This window comes from Manis javanica, chromosome 10 (assembly GCF_040802235.1).
Source record: "Manis javanica isolate MJ-LG chromosome 10, MJ_LKY, whole genome shotgun sequence".
Taxonomy (NCBI): Eukaryota; Metazoa; Chordata; class Mammalia; order Pholidota; family Manidae; genus Manis; species Manis javanica.
This window is the reverse complement of record NC_133165.1, coordinates 102,387,256-102,407,797: the sequence shown is the minus strand read 5'-3', so window position 1 is coordinate 102,407,797 and position 20,542 is coordinate 102,387,256. Positions and strand designations below refer to the sequence as shown.

Here is a 20,542-nt window from a genome sequence, read left to right as displayed (position 1 = left end):
TGTGGCACACTGGGAACCTCTCTAAGGATGTAAGACACGATGGCTCTGTCCTTCTCCCTGTAGCCACAGCCTTGGCTCCTAGGATACCCTGGAAGGAGAGGTGCTGGGAGGTTGGTGTGGCCAAGTCCTCATCTGATCCCAGCGGGTCCATGACCTTTGCTGGACTTGCGGAGCTGCCACCATCTCAGTGGACAAAGACGGCCTTTGTTCCCTCAGGGCCACCTCAAAGGGCCTCCTGCTTGGTTTAGGGCTCTGCTGTTGCCATCTTGAAATGTCTAATAATTTTTGAGCAAAGGACTCTGCACTTCCATTTTGCATGGGGCCCTGCAAGTTATGTGGCTGGTTCCATTTCCACCCCCCTGGGGAATTTGGGACAACAGGATGTGCTCTGTGCTGTGACACAGCAGCCTTTCAAATGCTCCAGCATTTCATAAACGGGGCAGGTGAAGGGTTGACTGGACTTGGTCCAGAGAGAACTTTGAGGGCCCTGTCTGCAAAGGGCACTCAGTCACCCGTGTTTGCTCTCATTGGATGGTCTCAGAGTTCTTAGAGGAAGGCTCTGAGGATCCTCAAGGTGTGCCGATAATGCCTGATTCCCCGCACATTTGTGTGGGATGCATGTTAAGGTGTAGGCCAAGAGCACATCATTGACATGACTGTGTTCTGTACGTGCTTCTCTGTGCTTTTTTTGGAAAATCAATTTTTGGGGACTGGTTAATTATGGACACTGATATTTTAAGGCTTCTGCTGATTGGTTGAGTCTGTGTTTTATTTTCTGGTGATTGGCCAAATGTGTATTTTATTGGAAGTCTTGTCTAATGCTGCAGTCAGCTGTGATGTTTCATTCTCAAGGGGTGTGGGGTGAAGACCCTTAGAGAGCATTTGGAAATACTGAGGCTGTTTTAGGTTGTCACCCTGCCTGGGGCGCTGGGGGAGAATGTGTCCCTAAGGACAATGAGTGGGTGGGAGGCTAGCCATGCTAAACACCCAGCTATGTGTAAGGTGGTTGTACACAACCAAGACTCTTCCCAGAATTCAAAGGCACCTTCACTGAGGAACATGGATGCTGCCTCACAGTCTTAGTTACTCTCTATTCCCTGTATTATCTGCCAGTCTTGGTTTCACCCCTGAAGGACCCACAGGTCAGGGGAGAGGATGGTCTCCATCCCCAGCAGAGCTGAGCTGCCCTGTCTCACTGATGTGGAAGACCTGTTAATCTACAGTGACCCTAGGACCCTGTCCTCAGCTCTCTGCCTACTCGTTATAGTGTTGCTGGGTCTCTTGGCATTCCTTGTCTCCTTGGATACAGTGGCCTGTCATTTCCCTCCCACCTACATGGCGCCTCCCTAGAGGGCTGGCCCCAACAGGCAAGCCTTGCCTGGCATGCCCACCCCCTTCTGGACGATTGTGTCTTACAGTTGCCTTGCCCCAAAGAGGGTTGCATTTTATGCGGACATCAGCACCCACAGCTGCATACCCAGGAGTGAGATGAAAGAGGTCAGCCTTCCTTGCCATTTTCCTCTGGGTTCAATGTTCAGTTCTTGGAGCCGCTCCATGATGTTTCCGTAACATGTTAAGCCATTGCCCACGTAACCTTTCTGGCAAGTGCATCTAGAGAGAGGGTGTAAACACATTCTCAGGTTTTACAGTCATTGAACGTTGAGAGCATGCAGTCTAACTCCTTCATTTTGCAGACTGGGGAAAATGTTGCCCTGAGTATGCCAGCGACAAGGCCAGGAGGGCAGAGGCACAGACACAGGCGAGCAGGCCCAGCGCAGAGCCTGACAAATGGGAGGTCCGCCAGCAATGGGTGTTTAATAAATTATGCTTATCTAACTATAAACACTGGATAGTTTTGTATACTCTTTGTCTCAGTATTTTTCAAAGTGTGAGCAAGAGACCACCGTACATCGGAATCACGTGGAGGGCTCACTATAAACACAGATTCTGGGAACCCACTGCAGAACCACTGAATTGGAATAAGCTATTGAAGCCAACCTCAGGTAAAGAGTCAGAGCTACTCATCTGCTTAGAAGACTCTTCCTTCTCTTCCATTCTCACCTTCCCAGCTGAGGTCTCTGCTCAAGTGTCCCTTTTTAGAAGGACCTTTCTCATTGTCTATCCCCCCCCACTGCCGGCTATGGATCAGAAGCCCCTTGGTGTGCACTCTCCTGGTACCATGCAGTTCTTCTCTGTAGCTCTAATCCGTGTTGTAATTTTATCCCACCCTGTGTAGTTACTTGGTTAATTTCTGCTTCCCCATCTAATTTGGGAAAACAGTGAGGACAATGGTTTTGAGTGTATTTACTCATGGTTGTAACTCCAGGGTCTCACACAGGGCTTGGTCCATAAGAGCTACTTATTAATATTTATACAATAAGTAGTGATTGAATTAAAACAAATATATAAACAATGAAAGTCACAGAAACTTTATAGAGTAGTTTACTTTCATAAAAGACAAACAGAATTAAGGACACAGCTTAAAGATATACTAGCAGTGGGGTGGTGGTGAAAGCTTAACAACCAGCTTTCTAGGTGGAGAGAAAGCTCCGATTTTGTAGCATCTGCCAATCTCCAGGGGTCATACTCTCACCTTGGCTAATCTCAAACTACTAGGGTGATGCCAACTGGCTTGCAAAATTCCTGAAAACTTTTGACAATCAGCCCTTGTGAATCAGTAAGCCCTGGCTCTGGCATGCCACTGCTACCAAGCAAAGATGAGTTGAAGGCTGGCTAAAATTGGCAAGGTGCTTAGGAAGGGGACATTCAGCAGGATCCTGGAGAAAAGTGGAGAACCAAACACAAGGTTGGGGAAGAACAATTCAGGGAGAAGAGATGGCAGGATGTTGTGGTCATGTCTCCCACAGATAAGACTCAGGTTTAGCAGAGGATTCCAAGGGACTATAATACCCTCGTGAATCCATTGTGTTTCTAAGTAGGGTCTCAGGGCAAAGAGATTTCAACAAGTTTGCTGAACAAATGTTTCGGAGTTCTCTCACCCCTTGCTTAGATTGCTGCAATGACTTCCTAAATGGTTTTCCTGCCCTTAGTTTTCCTCACCTCAAATCAATCCTTCATGCAACCCTCTGAGCAGTCTTGCCAAAAGGGAAATCTGGCACCCCTGTGCTTAGAACTCTCATGGACTCCTTTCATCGCTAGGATGAGGCACAAGTGCTTAACCTGGCATGCAAGGCTCAGAAAGGGGGATCTTGCTTATGTCTCCTTCCTGCTGTCCACTGCAAATTCCAGCAATGCTGAATTGCTTTATTTTTTTCAATTAAACAAAGGACTGAATGTTCTTCTCAGGCCATGTGCCCTGCCAGGAATGCTCTCCCAGCCCTACCATATAGATCACTTGTGACATGGGACCCCAGACTCTCCCTGACAGGAGCATCCTGTTGATACCTCTGTCAGATCTTTTCTGCCAAAGTAACCTCTTGAGGTGCCATCTCCTCTGCTGGATGGGAAGCTCTTCTAGAACCTGGATCTCACCTTGTTCCTCATGACATTTCAGCCCCTGAGATAGTGCCTAATTGTTGAACTGATTAATTACCAAGTACCTACTTTATTCTAGGAGCTTTGGTAGGTAAGAGGGTTACAAAGATGATAACAACAGACATCTTGCCCCTTTAGTGTCCTGATGGAGATGGACCTGAAAGCAAATAATTTAAAGCAACATGATAAGGCCACTTCACTTCCCCATGCCCCGGTTTTCTCATCTATGAAATGGGTTTAATAATACTGTCAGGGTGGTTGATAGATGAGATCATGCATGGAAAACAGCTGGCACAGTGCCAAACACATAGAGAAATGCAATACCTGGTACAGGAGGAGGATAACATGGACAACAGTGATGATGGAGGTGGTGGTGCTACCACCACCAGTGATGTGGAGGGGCTGGGAGATAGCAGGACAAGTCCATGAACACATAACTTAAGCTCCGTGGAAGTCATGACAGAAGATTGAAAAGGATGCTGTGTGCATGGAGGGGGAAGTGACTAATTCTGCCTGGAGAAATCTGGGACAGGTTCGAGGAGGAAGCAACATTCAAGATGATTTCAGGACACATGTGAGTTTCCCAGTCCAATGGCTGATTGGGAGATCACTTACTGACTGGGCCTTCAGGACTTATATAGAGCACTTACTCTCAACAGGGGCAGATCTGCCTCCAGGGGATATTTGGAAACATCTGGACATGTTTTTGGTTGTCACTGGCATGTAGCAGATGAAGGTGCTACTGGCATGTAGCAGATGGAGGCCAGAGATGTTGCTAAGCATGCCACAGTGCCCAGGATGGCCCCCATCCCAGAGTTAACTGGCCCTGAACATCAGCTATGCTGAGGCTGAGGAACCTTGTTAAGAGGAATCACTTGTTATCGCCTTGCTATAAGGTGGAGGTAACCATGGAGTTGTAGTCTGTTTAATACAATCAAGTTTCCTGTCAAACACCGGCTTCCTCTGCAAATACTGTGATATAATGAATTTGAGGAGGTGGAGGGGGAGGCCAGTAACTGTTAACAAGTGATCCAATGGTCCTTGTTGACAATTAATCCTGCTCCAGATTACGTACATTTCATTTGAAGACAGCTGTTAATAGCAAGACAAGTAACTTTCAAACCATGAAACACACTTCTGTCTAAGGGTTCCCTAAGTTGTTATGAGGCCAATGGTCTGTTTCATGTCAAATGACTTGCCATATGGAACGAAGGCAGGAGACTGTATTTTAATGGCCACGGTGCTGAGTGAAATGCATAAGCCATAAATACTGTTTACTTTTACTTAAAAGTCTCAGTCCAAAGTCTGAGACTTCATGAGACCATCTTCTGACTTAAATGTGAAACAGCCACAGCATTGTCTTGGGTGTAAATCAGTTCTTTTTGAGGAGTAAAGTCTCCTGCTGCTTGAAGGCTTTAAAAAGAACCATAACCCATTTATTTATATTTTATAAGTTAGGGGCTGGTCTTAATTACATATAATGCTGGATGAAGTTTAGTTAAATTATAGGGTGTCCCAAAAGTCTTACTCCTTCATTTCTTTACTTGTTCATATTATTCCTCCATTAATTCATTTGTTCCTCCAAACTTATTTCATTGTTTTAACTGTGTGACAATAAAGATGAATAAGACATGAGGACTGAGATCAGTAATGACAATATAGCGAACATCTATCTATTGATAACCCAGTTACTCTTCCAGGTGTCTCATTATGGTATCTTTTGAATGACAATCCTATGATGAGGGCTCTGGTATTAGCCCTATTTAGATGAGGAAACTGGGGTACAGAGAGGTTAAGTCTCTCACTCAAGGTCACACAGCCTGTAAGTGGCAGCAGCTGTGTTCATCACCACTGTCATGTTCTCATCACAATTCCCGGTGATAAATGTGAAAACAGAAGCATTTCAGGTGCTGTGGGACCCCTGGGAGAAGGCATCTGAGTGGACTGGGAGGACATGGACGACATTCGAGAGGTGGAGATATCTGAGCTGAACAAGAAAGGATCAGTATGTTGGCCTGACTCAGAGGAGGTAGGGAGGGGAGGATGTCTAGGCAAGGGGAATGGCGTGTGCAAGGGTGTGGAGGTGGGAATATTGCCGCATGTCTAAAGAACAGTAGTGGTTTGGTAGAACTAGAGCCACGGGTGTGATCATGAAAGCAGTGGAGACAACGTCGGCTCATTTACAACCACCCACCCCACGGCCACTTGCTGGGGAGAATGGTACCAGGCAGAGCCCGTGTAGGTCCTGGAAGCTGGTTTGCAGCCACTTGGGGGGGATTGCAGGGCTCTGGGTGCCCAAATATGGTCTGTAAGGGGAACTCAGGCTGTGGGAGAGCATGTCCCCTTGATCCTTGAGACCCCTTGTCCTGCTGTAGTCAGAGGATGGTCAGACGAGGCTGTCTAAGATGCAGTGTCTGGGGCAGGGCCCCTGCTGCCTGGGTCTAATGGTCATAACCTGGAACACGTCTGGAAGTGGCTGGGCTGGGATTTAAACCCAGGTCTATCTGGAAAAGCCTCTTGCCATTGCACCACGTTGCCTTGGACTCAATTCTTGGGAGACTGTTCACATCAAGGAATCCCAGCCGTACAAGTCTTATACAAACATTGTATGTCATCTGCGTCACTAACGTTCCAAGAGCCTCCAGATTTCAGTGTGTATCGTGCATTTGTACAGCTGGAATGTAAACCGCCCCTTCTTCAATGTGCTTTCTCCGTCATATCCAGTTACCATTTCAACTGAACTGAATCAAATAAGAGAAAATCCTTTTATTTTACCACTTGCTTCACCTCTACTAAGGTGAAAAGTAAAGCTTAAAAGGATGTTTATATGCATTAGCTTGTTATCCTTCCCCAGGAGAGATTCCTGGTCTCCAGCCCCACTTGTCAGGTGAGGAACTGTGGTTCAGAAAAGCTACATGACTTGCCCAAGGTCACTCGGTGGTCAGTGGTGGAGCCCACATTTGAACCGATTCTTTTTTATTGGGTGGGCTTCTGTGACTCACACAGTGTGATTTTTAATATTCTGCATAAACGACTTGCCATATTGAGGAGGCATGAATGAAATAAATCTTTATCCTGTGTGAACTAATTGCCTCAACTACATTACTGATGGCCCCACAGTTTATCCGTGTAACTTAGCCACCCTTTAATGGAGGCCTCTTTCCAGCTGAAGACAGTCTACTTTTGGAGGAGGGGTTAATAGGGGGTTTGGGAATGACACACCTTCCCCTAACACTTGTCGTTACTTCCACTGACATTCTACACACAAGCTTTAATGCCGTTTACCTTATTCTGAGGATCCAGTTTTATTTTTGATTTTGTCTTCTTAAACATAGAGGGAAAAAAGTATTAAAGTGTTCAAACTCTCTCAGAGGATGGATAAAGCTGGCTTATTTGGCATTACCAGAATCCGTGTTTGAGGAGGAGATGAGTCTGTACACACATGTGTGTTGGGGACAAATGTGCCTATATCTGTGGCCTCGGTGTGTTTGTGAGTGTGATCGCATGTATGGAGTGCTTTCTACCTGCCAGGTTCTGCTCAGAGATTGGTGAATGTAACCTCATTTAATCCTCATCACAGGCCTGGTGGGAGGTACAAATCTCCTCCTTTTCTGACAGAGGAAACATAATTCAGAAAGGTCAAGGTAAATGGCAGGCAGAGCTGGGACTTGAATGCAGGTGTTCTAACACCCAACTTCTTCCCATTCTGCCCACAGTGACTACGGATCTACTTATGTGCCCAGAGAAAACATGGTGATCAAAAACCTATCTGGGCAAATGCAGCTATAAAAGGAAATGAACTTTAAAGAAGATAGAAGGGGGTTCCGGAAGCACAGCAGCTATTTAGTAATTACACGGGTCAATGTCTGTTATGGTTTTGAGCTCACATTGACAGAAAGAGTCCTTGAGCCTCAGTTCACCCAATAACAAAAACACAATACAGTTTCTAGAACATTTTCTCATGTAACCTTCACAATAACACTATGAAATAGACACCACTTGCTCATTTGACACATGGTGCCACCCTCCCAAGGTCATACGTCTGGGGACCAGTGCCAAGACTCAAACAAGGTCTTTCAATTCTAAATACCATCCCCCACCCACCGCACGAGCTGCCTCTGCCTCAGGAATTTTTGTGCAAATATTTTTACTCACAGTAAACCCTTTCTTTGAAACCTGGGGTTCAGGAAACACCACCAGTGTTTATTCATTTTGCCTAGTCTTGTTCTGAACCACCAGCAAGCAATTTTTCATGATGTGGAAACAGGCATATACGTTAGAGGTCAAATCGCAACACACATTTGTTTTCCTAGTGGCAGCGGCTTCCTTCATCCACATGCTGACCACTTCATAGCAAGTTATCAGGCTGGGTCAATACTCCAGAGTATTCCAATGGTCATTGTAAAGGAAACGATTGTTGAATGATTCATGATTATGTAATGATTTCCTGAATACCTACTGTGCTCTTTGCACTGTGCTCTGTAGGGGGATTAGGGTAGGAGTGGACACAAGACTGAGGGAGACACATTTCCTCCCCTTTTATGTAAGTTAGAGCATTGACATTGATGGCCATCACTTGGAAAGATGGTGGTGGAGGTTAAAAGACTTACTTGGTTTGGCCTGGTGCGATGGTGGTGCAGTTTGCGTTCTTGTGACAGGGGTTATGAGATTCACAGATATTGGTCACACTGCAGCCCACTCCAGGAACAAAATTGTGGTAATGTTCCTTACACTCACAGTGAGACTTCAGCAGACAGAGAAACACAAAGAGTGTTCTAGTTAGTCACATTCTGCTTTAGTGCATCTTTATCTTGCCACAAAAATGAAGTTGGCACAGGTCCAAAGTGTGGGCTTCACCTGAAAATTTGTCAGTGCCCAGAATTGGAAATCACATCTACGTATCTCACCTCTTGGGAAATTCATACACCTTGTTTCGTAAAGTTTACCTTTTCAGTTTCCTTGCTTCCTAACCCTGGGCATCCCTGGCTCCATAATTCCTGATTTTAGATCATCAGCAGGTGAGCAGAGATGGAGGTTCAGGTGGGAGGTGTTAGTGCCCCAAAATAGAGGTTTTCAACTGGGAGTCTCAACCCAAAGGACACTGGGCAAAGTCTGGAGGCATTTTTGAGTGTTGCAGCAGGAGAGGGGGCACTGCCATGAGAGGCCAGGGGTGCTGCTAAACACCTTAGCAGTGCATGGCACAGCGCCCCAGCAGAGAGTTACCTGGTCCAAAATGTCCATAGTGCTGATGAGGAATGTGGCTCGGGAGCCAGGGAGCAATGCTTACAATGTGAACAATGGAGGGTTTCTAACCCTGGAACATCTGCCTTGGGACCCATTTTTTGAGATAAAGTATGTTTTTGACGTCACTCTCGAGGTCCTGGGACCTTGGTGCAGAGTGTAAGGTGACTTTTCCCACTGGGACCCTCATTTTTTGAGGATGGAGCATCAGCCCCCTTGAATTTTTTTTGCAAACCTGCTTCAGAAATTGAAAGCAGGAATGTCATACAATAGACTCTTGTCCTCAGACATGAGATGGGATGGGTTCTCTGCAGGGAACCCAGGAGCATTCCCGTGGGGTGCTGATTAGATGGCTGGGGACCCACGACTGCATGTGGGTCGGGCACCGAAGCCTTTCCCCCTGCCTGTGTAGCAATAGCCTTCTGTATGGACAGATTTCCTCCACAGAACACTTGGTGTACAGTTATGGGCCCAGGGGGCGCCCACTAATTATTTGATGGCTGAAGGAGCTATTAAGGAAAGGGTTCTTTCAACCAGACTCTTCAGCAAAGGTCCTCTGACCTGGCTGATTTTTTCCAGTCAAGGTCATGATGTGGCTTGGAGGGGCAGGGTCTCATCCAAGAACATCCTTAGTCCTCCCTACAATCTGTCACTGCTGCCTGACCTTTTATTAGGGACAGAGTACTTTTGGCTCTAAGCATCCTCTCTTACCTTGAAATGACATTAGAGAGAATGGAGGGTTATGGGTGAATGTCAATTACTTATTCACCTACAACTCGGTTAACAGCCAATTTGTTAATCTAATTTGAGTTGTGTATATATTTCATCAGTCACCATATAAGACTGGGACAGAAGAGAACCCAGGACAGTTAAGTTTTGGCTGGGGGCTGGGAAGGTGTGAGTTCAGAGGATGGCTGGAGGAAGGGACACACTGCGGTCAGCCTTCTGTGCATGGAGGTCTGTCTGGGAAGGAAGCCCAAAGGGAGCCCTGAAGGCAGAACCGGGAAGGCATAGAAGACGCTTATACCCCCGGCCCAGTTCTACCTGCAGTGGGTTGTCCTACTTCTAGACACATTAGTTCCAGGCATCATTTGCTCACCTGTCCAGGCCCATCATATTTGCACAATGTAGACACTGGGGGGCAGTTTCCGTAGTTATTTTGGCAGGGGTCTACTGGTAAGCACACGTGGCCATCCCCGTGGAAGCCTTCTTGGCATGTACAACTGTGCCGGTTTGGCCCCAGGTACGTACAACGAGCGTGAAGATGGCAGATATTTTGTAAACATGGATTGATGGCTTGAAAAGGCAACGACAGAATAAGAGGCAGTTACTCAGGGATGGAGACGGAAAACTGAGCACGTCACAGCTCATCAAAGTCCCAAGGGCAATGCAGCAGTTTTAAGAAAGGGGGAAACTTTTCATCTTACCCCACCTGATCACCGCCAACCACCACATGGATTTATATATGGCCATCAGAGGGTATACCTACAAATATTGTGTCGGCATATTATAACGTCATGTTAGGTTTGGATTTAAATATAAAATAGCATGAAAAAAAGCACTAACGCTTACAGAATTTACAGTATGTCCTGGGCCCTGTTCTAAGCATTTGCCATACAGTAACTCAGCTGATCCTTACAGTTCTCCAAGATAGGAACCATTATTATCCCCATTTGATAGATAGGAAAATGGACAGGCAGGTTAAAGAATTTGTCCGAGGTCATGTAGTTAATCATAGGCAGATCTGGGATTTGAACCCATGCAGTCTGGCTCCAGAGTTCATGTTCATAAAACAACAGAACCTCTCCCCAAGTGAATGAGCATGAATTGAGAAAGAAAAGAAGAATGAAAGAAAGAAGGGAAGGAAGGAAGAAACAAACACATTTTATCCTAATGTTGATACAGGTGATAGAAAAACATGTAAAATCTATTTATGCATTTTGATAAGAAAAGGAGAAATTGACATTTATTGAAAAGCTATCACATCATGAGCACTTTCCTGTCAGTTCTTATATATTTCATTCAAGTATATAGACAGAAATAGAGGTTGTGTTAATGTAGGGAGGTTGGGGAATTATTTTTTCTGTTGAGTAACCTAAACTTGATGAATGAGCCAGTGGAATCTAAACTCTACTTACGCTCGCAGTATTTGCCATCGCCTTTGTAGTTGGGAAGGCATTTGCATTCCAGTTTTGTTTTATTTCTGCTGGAAGGTGAGCATCTGGAATTTTCTCCACAAAGCAAGTGTGCACATTCAGGGATAGCTGCAAAGGAAGATTATTGAGGTAATTGCATTAATAACTGGCTTGAAAATACTCAAGAAATGCAAGATTCCCTACTATTAAAATATTAATAGAGACTCACTGTAACAACTTGAAAAAATACCAAGGGTAGAAAGTAAAAATTAACTTCTATTATTCTTATGCTCCCATCTCATTCACAAAGTGACTAATGTCAACAAATATACTACAATCATTTATAAATATATTTATGTGATTTTTTTAACAAAATGGAATCCCATTAAAATATTTACCAATGTGATTTTTAATTTAACAATATATTATGGAGGTCTCTAAGGTCTACTTTAATATCTAGTAACTGCATAGTACTTCATAAGATAGGTGAGGCATAGATGGCTGTCAAACTATTAAGAATCTGACATTTTGCCCAACTTACAAAGCTAATAAGTTGGATTGATCTTTATTGTGGCTGCTGGTAGAAGATATGAGACTCCTGGGTCAGAGATAACAGACCATTTATCACTCACATCAAAAGCGAGTGTCAGCATTTTTGCATCATTTCTTCTAAGCTCCAATTCCCATGGAGCAATGCGAAGAAGGGCAGATTGAGACCTGGACATGCACTGGATTTCATTACAGGAGAGGAACCCTGATCTTAGGGAACCTAAGTTTTTTTTTATTGTTGTTGTTTGTTTTTATAGTTAATATATTAGTTAGATCCCAGGCAGGAGACAGAAACCACACAGTTATTTGAACAGAAAAAGTTGTGGTGTAAAGAATTATAAGCAGAGAAGTGCAATAATAGGGAATTGGCTCAGGAGAGTTAAAAATAATTCTAACAAAGGAATAGCAGATATATGAAGGGCAACCACTACCCTAGGGCTGAGATAAGTACCCAAGGGAGAGCCCTCCTCTCTCTAGGGCTGAGAGCCAGATGACACCAGAAAGAACATGGCCTTGGGCACTGCATGGTGGAGAAGGTGCTGAGGCGCCTTGGTGGTGAGACTTGATGGAAATTTTCCCTCCACAGAGAGGTGCCACCCCTCAGTATTCACTTGGTGTGTGGGGAAGATGCTTGGCATGGGGCATCTGGAACCAGGAGCTAAGGAGCCACCTCTCAGAACCATAATGTACTTCTGGCTGTGACTGGGGTGGGGTCGTTGCTTCAGGGCTAGTTATGAGGAACAAAGGTGGAGAGGTCAGCTCTCCAGAGAGCCAGCCCTGCAGGGTCCTGTGTGTGCATGGGGCCTGGGAGGAGGCATATGGTGCAGCACTCCCTTGGCCTGGGGCACAGGCCTGCGCTGTCCAGGGATCCTGGCTATGCCACTGCTGCCTGAGTCAAGCATAGGCAGAGTGTGCAGTGTCCACATGCTGGAAGAAGCTGAGCTCTGCAGGAATGCTGCCCTGAAGAAACTGTAGAGCTGACCACAGGAGAAAAACCATGTTCATCAGGAACCTGCCAAGTGAGCTAAACCAGAAATAGGAAGAGAAAACCCTTCTCCTTCAGTGTCCTTCCAGCACCCTCTCCTCATAAGGCTTCACATCTTGCTGTCTGGCAAATGAGAAATATTTACAAAGCTCACCTCCATTAGCACAGAGCAGGCAAAAAGGATGAATTTGGAGCTGAGAGGCAATCTGCTGATAACTAACACAAGCAATAAGCATGTCTACACTTGGCTCCTAAGGGAGATTCTATATCTTCCAAGGCTGTTTGCTATATAGACATCCTTGAAAAGATGTTGGAACAAAGGCCAGTCAGTCTGTAGCTCTCCAGATGTGCACACATATGACTCATGGAGAACTGTCTCTCAGCAGTGTCTAGTTGAATACAAAATTCATAAAGAATATGTCCCACTCCCTCCATAAATAGAATCGTTGCTGGGAAGTGGCTGCCCCTGTAGGATTACATTTCCAACCCCTCCTTGCATCCAGGTGGGGTCATGTGACTAGTTTACATTGATAGAATATTAAGTGGAAGTTCTATGTACCATTTTGGACTTTATAAGCAGATGCCTCTCTACCATCTCTTGTTCCTTCCATAGCTCAAAGCAGAGCACTCTGAGGTGCTGTAGAATGGCACAGGCACAAAATGGAAAGATCTGGATCTCTGATCACCATGTGGTGGGAAGCTGGCATCAGCCAGGAACACTGGACTCTTAGATGAATAAGAAGCACACGTCTGTTGTGTTAAGCCAGGGGTTCCCCACATTCTCGGGTCCTGGTGCCCTTAGGATCTCAATAATTTTTTTGTGGCACCATAGGCAGAAACATGTACCAAATCCATTTATTAAGTTGTAAGACCCAAAGAATTCAGTAGCTATTTATGTCATGAGAACTTAGTAGCCATTTGAAAAAGTAATGTGGTCAATAGAAAGACTGGTATTTTTATTTCATTCATAAATAATCACATTTACTTACTTGACGTACACTACACAACCACTCACACCTTGGAATGAGATTGGAAACCACTGCCCTCATTCTGTTTGAAATGTTTTCTGCATGATACTTGCTCTTTGTCACAATGACCACTGGAAATACAGCTTTGCAAAGATACGACACCCTTACAGGAATGTAGTGTTACCTAATGTTGAAATTGTGAACTAATGCAAGTTGGCAGTTTGTATGGTATTCTGCAGACGTACCCCTGTTCCCCTCCAAAATTGAAGCCATCCCATTGCAGCTTTCTGAGTTTGATGTGGTCCCTTGGGACGCCTTGGTGCAGTTTTGGAAACGTAGTGATAAGGCATTACATTTTTGTGTTTCTTTCTCACAGCAGCTAGCATTTCCCTTGGTAGTAAAGGATGTACCACAATCTATTCAACCATTCCCTACTGATGGGCGTTCAAGTTGTTTCTAGTTTGTTTTGTACTTACTAACAATACTGTCATTAATTTCTTTGTACACATATTCTTTCCTACTGGGGCTTTCCCCTCCCGTCCTCCAGGTAAAGTCCTAGAATGAGGGCTATAGAAGCAGTCTGTAAGCATTCCTTACCATTTAACCCATCAACTTCCCTCACAGGTTGTAGCATTTCATGCCCCACTGACAGTCCTGTAATTTTTCTCACATCCGCAAATACATAGTATCAGTCTTTTCAATCTGTATAACATAGTGGGAAACAAAACTCCAGAATTCCAAAATACTACTTCCTTATGGTTTTAATTTGCTTCTCTGTGATTCCTGAAAGGGTTAGGCACCCTTTCTATGCTTATTAGCTTGTTTTCATTTCTTCTCCTGAGAGTTAGCGGCTCATTGGTCATTTTAAAAATTGAGTTTATGGGCTTTATATTATTTAAAAAACTTTTCTGCCACATAAATTACAAATATTTGTGCCTTAGTCTATTATTTATCTTCCAACTCAACAGGGTTATTTTGTCATTTGGAGGAAAATCTGTCCATGCCATGTATTAGGTTGGCTTATGGGCTGGGTCTCACGTCTTACTAAAAAGGCTGTTGCGTATGAGTCATTCAGCAATGACAGGAGAAGCTGGGGAAGGAGGCTGACTGGGGTCTACAGAAGGGGTCATCCTGTCCAGCTCAGTTTCCTCCTACTGTCAATTCCAATTGAAACATCAGAAGAAGATGTTTCCACAGACAGAAGAAGGAGGAGGTTGTATTTTATGCATCTTCCTGACTTCCACTATACATAGCTCCTCAATGATTTTCAATAAAACGAGTTTGAATTTGTTGAATTTGAATCTTACCCAGTCCTTCATTTTACAGACTAGGAGGGTAAAATCCAGAGGATAAATGAGGTTAGTACCACAGGCAGGATGCCCTATTTCTTAATGTCAAATTTCCAGATTCCCTCTTCATCACGTGCTCTGTGATAATGGACCGGATTCTGACCATTTCTCCTTTGCAGTGGTATGTTAAGCTGGCCCAGTAGGGGGCATGGGAGGGCCGCTGAAGGAGGAAGTGGCTCCTCTTCCTGGTTCCCTTTGTGTGGTGGTGTGCTTCTGCTGTTTGCTTGCTCGGTGGTGCGGGGCTGGGAGGACACCCAGTGAGGCTCTGCTACAGCTGTGCACGCAGAGTGCAGTCTCTGGTGACTTTGCATCCTTGGCCTGGACCGCCTGACCAGCTTCCCATACAGACACTGCACACTCAGGTCTGGCACCCACACAGGTTTGGCGCCCACAGCACTCCCGCTCCCTCTGTACGGCAGCCTTGGCTCGCCAGCGCCCTGCCAGGAAGCTAGAGCCTCGTGCTGACTTGGGCAAACCAGCTGACTTCTCTACTCCCGTGGGCTGCCACCATACCTCCTCCAAGATGTGAACCACATCCTTCCAAGTCTGTCCTTTTCTTTGTTATGCTCTGTCAGCCCTGGAGTTCACTTTGCATTTTTATAGCCACTCTCCCATCATAGCTCACTAATTCTTTTTTTTTTTTCAGTTTTGCTTCAATTTTTTATTTTTATTATTTTTATTTTGGCATCATTAATATACAATTACATAAGCAACATTGTGGTTACTAAATTTCCCCCATTATCAAGTCCCTACCGCATACCCCATTACAGTCACTGTCCATCAGCATAGTAAGATGCTATAGAGTCACTACTTGTCTTCTCTGTGCTGTACTGCCTTCCCCGTGTCCACCCCCCACATTATGTGTGCTAATCATAATGCCCCTTATTCCCCTTCTCCCTCCCTTCCCACCCAGCCTCCCCAGTCCCTTTCCCTTTGGCAACTGTTAGTCCATTTTTGGGTTCTGTGAGTCTGCTGCTTTGTTTCTTCAGTTTTTGCTTTGTTCTTATGCTCCACAGATGAGTGAAATCATTTGGTACTTGTCTTTTTCTGCCTGGCTTATTTCATTGAGCATAATATCCTCTATACCTCACTAATTCTTTATGACAGTAGGGAAATCAGCAGTACTTACGCTTATCACAGTTGGGGCCAGTGTATGCGGAGTAGCAGTCACAGGTTCCATCACCATCTATTCCACTGTTGCACACACCATGCACACAGTTGCACACTGCAGACAGAAAATGGGGATTTTTCATTGTCTGGTATAGACTTCTTCTAAAGATTTTGGAAAGGTAATGTTTTCAGATCATTTTATTGAGAATCTGCATGATGAGATGGGGAAAACCCTGGGTTTGAAATCCTAGAGACCCTGATCTGAATCATGGCTTCATTTTCCTTTTATTTGCTTCAACTTATTTATGTTTACCATGTGGATCATGAAGCCTATCTCACAGGATTTCTATAGAATTCAATGAGACGAGGTAAATCAAGTATCTGGAATGTCATGTGCATTGGAATTCATTTCTCTACTTTAAACTAGTTACTCAGTCTTTGGATACTTCAAGAAAATAAGTAACTTGGTGTTTTATAATATACCTGTCACATTTTAAAGAGAAAAGCTATCACTGACTTAATCACTATTGGTAGCAGGAAGCTATGGAAATAAATCCTACCTCCAGGATGATGGTGCAATTCAAGTATAAAATTCGAAAGGGCAGAGAGTAGCTATGACATGTTTTCTAGCTTAAAATAGATGGCTTATCAGCCCAGTGACAAATCATTTCAGGAACAAGAAATGAAGGACATTTGAAATATATGGGTAACTCTTTAACCCTCAGTTTACAGCTCATTTGTAGCAAAATTTACTACCTGGCTGAGTCACCAGCATCCTACACCCAGACCTCTGTGAAGCATATTGTACTAGTTTCCTTTTACTGCGGTAACAAATAGTAACTTAAAACAACGAACTTAGTAACTTAAAATAACACAAATGTATTATCTTATAGTTCTGGAGGTCCGAAGTCTGAAATGTGTCTCACTGGCTAAAATCAAGGTATCCATAGGGCTGTGATTGGTCTACATGCTCTAGAGAAGGATCTGTTCCCTTGCCTTTTTCTGGCTTCAAGGTGCCGCCTGCATTCCTTGGCTCACAGCCCCTTTCTCCATCTTCAAAGCCAGTAACATCAAGCCAAGTTCTTCTCATGCTGCATTTCTATTGGTCCTCTTTCTTCTGCCTTCCTCGTGTACTTATAAGGACTTATATTATTATTTTGGGGCCACCTAGATAATCCAAGATAATCTTCCTATCTCAACAAATCAACTGATTAGTACTTTTAATTCCATCTGCAGCCTTATTTCCTCTCTGCCAGTAATGGAACATAATCACAGGTTCTAGGGATCAGGACATGGACATCTTTGGGGGACCGTTAGTCTGCCCAGCACACATGTGTTCTGTGCATGTAAGCTAATTTAATAGTAACTCAAGTGAAACATAATAATTAAGAAAATCAACCTGCTTAAAAACCTTACCAAATGCTGGAAAGGCAAGGATTAATGAAGTACTCCAAGTATTAATAAGCCATGAAATCTTTTGAATTCTTTGTTGTGTGTCACAACTCAGTCCCCTGCTTTTCATGTCCATCAGAACTGTCCTCATTCAGGTGCTCATCACGTTTGCCTGGACCATCACAACAGCATTTCTTCTGGCCTCGCAGTCTAATTTCACACCTTTCTATTCCATCCAGTTCATTTGATCAGTAATGGCATCAGGGTGTTCTTCCCCAAAATATCTCAGTGACTCCCAATTGCTAACCAAATGAAATCTAAATTCCTCAGTTTGGCAGACAAGGCTCTCTCCCATCTGACTCCAATGTTTAAAATTTTTGATTTTCACTTTCCACTGCTTCATATTATACATCTTTGGTTCTAAGGCCATGGGATGACTCATTAGTTTATCTTCCTTCCTTCAAAACATGTATTGAACATCTCCTATATACGGGGCACTGTGCTTGGGATTAATGACCCAAAGAGAAACAGGACAAAGTCCCTGCCCTCAAAGTCTAATGGCAGAAGCAAACGGCCCATCACAGCGCAGTGCGATAAATGTTATCACATGGTGGATCAATGGCAAAGGAATTGGCCAGGAAGAGATGGGTAGGGCTGGCCTAGCAAAAAGTATGCCATGCATCCTGCACTTCCATACCTCCACCCTCTTCCTCGGCTGTGCTTCCTCTTGCATGCCAAAGGAAACCCTCCTCACCCTTCAAGGCCAGCCAGGGCCCCCACCTCTGTGGTGCCATCTCAGAGGTGCCAAAGCAGAATCTGTGTTTCTCTGGACAACAACAGCATTTTTGACCGTCCCGCTATTGCATCTTACCGCAACAATGAATTCTGTCCATGCATGACAGCTGAGTACCACCAGGAGCAAACCAGTGGTCAAACAAAGTCACCAGCAAGGGTCAGCTGCCATCGGTAAGGAGGTGTAGCCACCCATGGTAGCCAGGAGAGGCAGCTGTTGGGTTATTTTCATGGTGCCCACTGTCACTGCATGCTTCTCTGTTCAGACGTCATTATGCAGTAGCCTGGGTTTGTCTTCTGCTGGCATGGATATAGTGAGTCTTTGATGGTGATATTCTGTGAAATCATTTATGCTCAGCAGGGCAACAGCCCAGCCCAGATGGGTGCAGTGAGGCCAACTACCAGCCAGGAGCTGTCAGGGCTGCTGTTTTCTTTCTCAGTCTGTATGATTTTCTCCTGTATTGGATTGCAATCCCTTGGAAGGCTTTCTCCCTCCCTGTATTTCCTCACAACATCTCTTACAGTACCTTTTAACCATACCCACCACTGCATAACTGAATTGAAAATAAAGATCGCATCCTGCAGGGCCAGGATTCGGGTGCGGACAGTGAGGCAGGGCAGCACAGGTGAGAGCTGGATCTGGCCTTTGTTTAACGTTGTTCAATAATTTACAACCCATGATTGTCGTGGGTTGGATTTTGTCTTCCAAATGGACATGTTGAAGTCCAAACTCTCAGTACCTCAGAATGATTTTATTTGGAACTAGCGTCAAAGCAGATGCATCAGTTAAGTTGAGGTCATACTGGAATAGGGTGGCCTTAGTCCAATGTGATAGGGTCCTTTTTAGCAGAGGAGGGACACAGACATGTGAGGAGGAGGGCTTCTTGTGAGGACAGAGGCAGTGTCTGGAGTGATGTGTCCACAAGCCCAGGAATGCAGGGGGCTAGGAGGAGCGGGAAGAGGGAAGGAACGATCCTCTCCTAGCATGCTGATTTTGGATTTCTAGCTTCCAGGACTGAGACAATATATCCCCTGAAAGCCACCCAGTCAGTGATACTTTGTCACTGCCTAGATAACTGATAACATGATCTATCTTGATTACTGAGTCTGGTACCTCCTTAAATTTTGCACCTGGGGTATGTTCCGCCCTCATCTCAGCTAGAACTCGTCCTGCACTTGCTTTTGTTGAGCATTCACTATCTCCTGGGCATTTTGCCACATGCTTATCTCATTTGATGCTTACAGCACCCTGTGAGGTAGATTCCATATGAACCTGGGAGATAACTTGCTCAGGTACTCATTCAAATCATTGAAGAATTGAATTGGATTTGCAAGTGCCAGCCTCCCTTCAAAACTGATTAGCCGTTGTTTCTATTTTAGCAAAGTACTTTGATGTCCACTCATGGCTTGTGGCTTTTGGAACAGAGAGATCCAGAGAGAAGTCAGAGAAAATAGGGTGAGGAGGGAGTGTATTGTGAGCTCAGTAGAGAAGATGTAGTTCAGTTCAATGGAAACACATCTACCCAGCTCCCTCCTAGTGGCAGGTACTGTATTAGGCACTGAGTATGCAAATCTGAGTAAGTCACAATATCTAAATTCAAGGAGCTCATGCTGTAGAGGGGAAGCCAGACCCTCAGAGACACAGTGACGGTGCAGGCCCTGAGTGTTGTCCGCAGCCAGTGGAATAAACCAAGGGCGCAGACGCTGACTGACTCAGCCCTGATCCCGACATAGATGCTGACTGCAAGATCTGTCCCCGCCACTGGGCTTCCCCTCCACGATGCATGGTGTGGGCCCATGGCTCTGGTGTGGGCCTCTCCCTGTGTCCTGTCATCTAGTACAGCCTCTGTACTGCATCTGACCTGGCAGGGACAGCCTTTGGGAACCTCTGCTGTACACTGCAGGCTACCAGCCACTGCAGAGGAAGGGTCCTTGGGAAGAAGAAGTGAGTGGCAGGCGTATTCCAGATGTCACTTAAAGAGCCTCTGGTATGTACTGAGCTGGTCTTAGCAAATCTCTAGAGACATGGGAAACTTGGGGTAGGTGACTTTAAAGTGGTTAATGCTATGGCCATTTGGGTCAAAGGGACAGAGAGTCAAGCTCCCTGTGCTGTGCCCCTTGGCAGAGGTCGCTGCTCCTTCTCCTATGTTCCCATAGCACACCTTGTGTGTGCTGTGCACACTGGATTATGACTGTCACCTGCATTCCCAGCATCTGAGGGGTGGGGATCTAATCCACCCTCTCTTCGGAGTCTGTCATCTGTCAGGGGCCTAATGCCTGGAGGATGCTCGCTGGGGGCAGAACATTGCAGTGCTTGGGTGTCCAGGCTCTGGAGTTGGACATTTGGAGTCAAATCCTGCCTCTGTCCCCATAATAGCCACTTGACCTTGAGAAATATCTCTGCTTCTTCATCCATAAACTGAGGAACCCAGCTTGAAGAGTTAGTTGTGAGGATACAGAGAGATCATGCGTATCAAATCTCGCACACTGCCCAGCACACAGCAGGTGCTCCGCAAATGCTAGCTG

At 45.1% G+C, this 20,542-nt stretch overlaps 1 protein-coding gene across 7 annotated transcripts in view; it reads right to left on the bottom strand.

The window, feature by feature from the left end:
- The window catches only part of STAB2 (stabilin 2), a 142,480-nt gene that overhangs the window by 94,028 nt on the left and 27,910 nt on the right, over positions 1-20,542 (bottom strand). For all 7 annotated transcript variants that reach the window (XM_073213732.1, XM_073213731.1, XM_073213726.1 and 4 more), the window contains 5 exons: positions 15,852-15,947; positions 10,875-11,000; positions 9,836-10,032; positions 8,106-8,239; positions 1,478-1,611 (listed from right to left, as the gene is read on the bottom strand). In XM_073213732.1, coding sequence (XP_073069833.1) covers positions 1,478-1,611; positions 8,106-8,239; positions 9,836-10,032; positions 10,875-11,000; positions 15,852-15,947 — 687 coding nt within the window. The remainder of the gene's footprint in view (positions 1-1,477; positions 1,612-8,105; positions 8,240-9,835; positions 10,033-10,874; positions 11,001-15,851; positions 15,948-20,542) is intronic.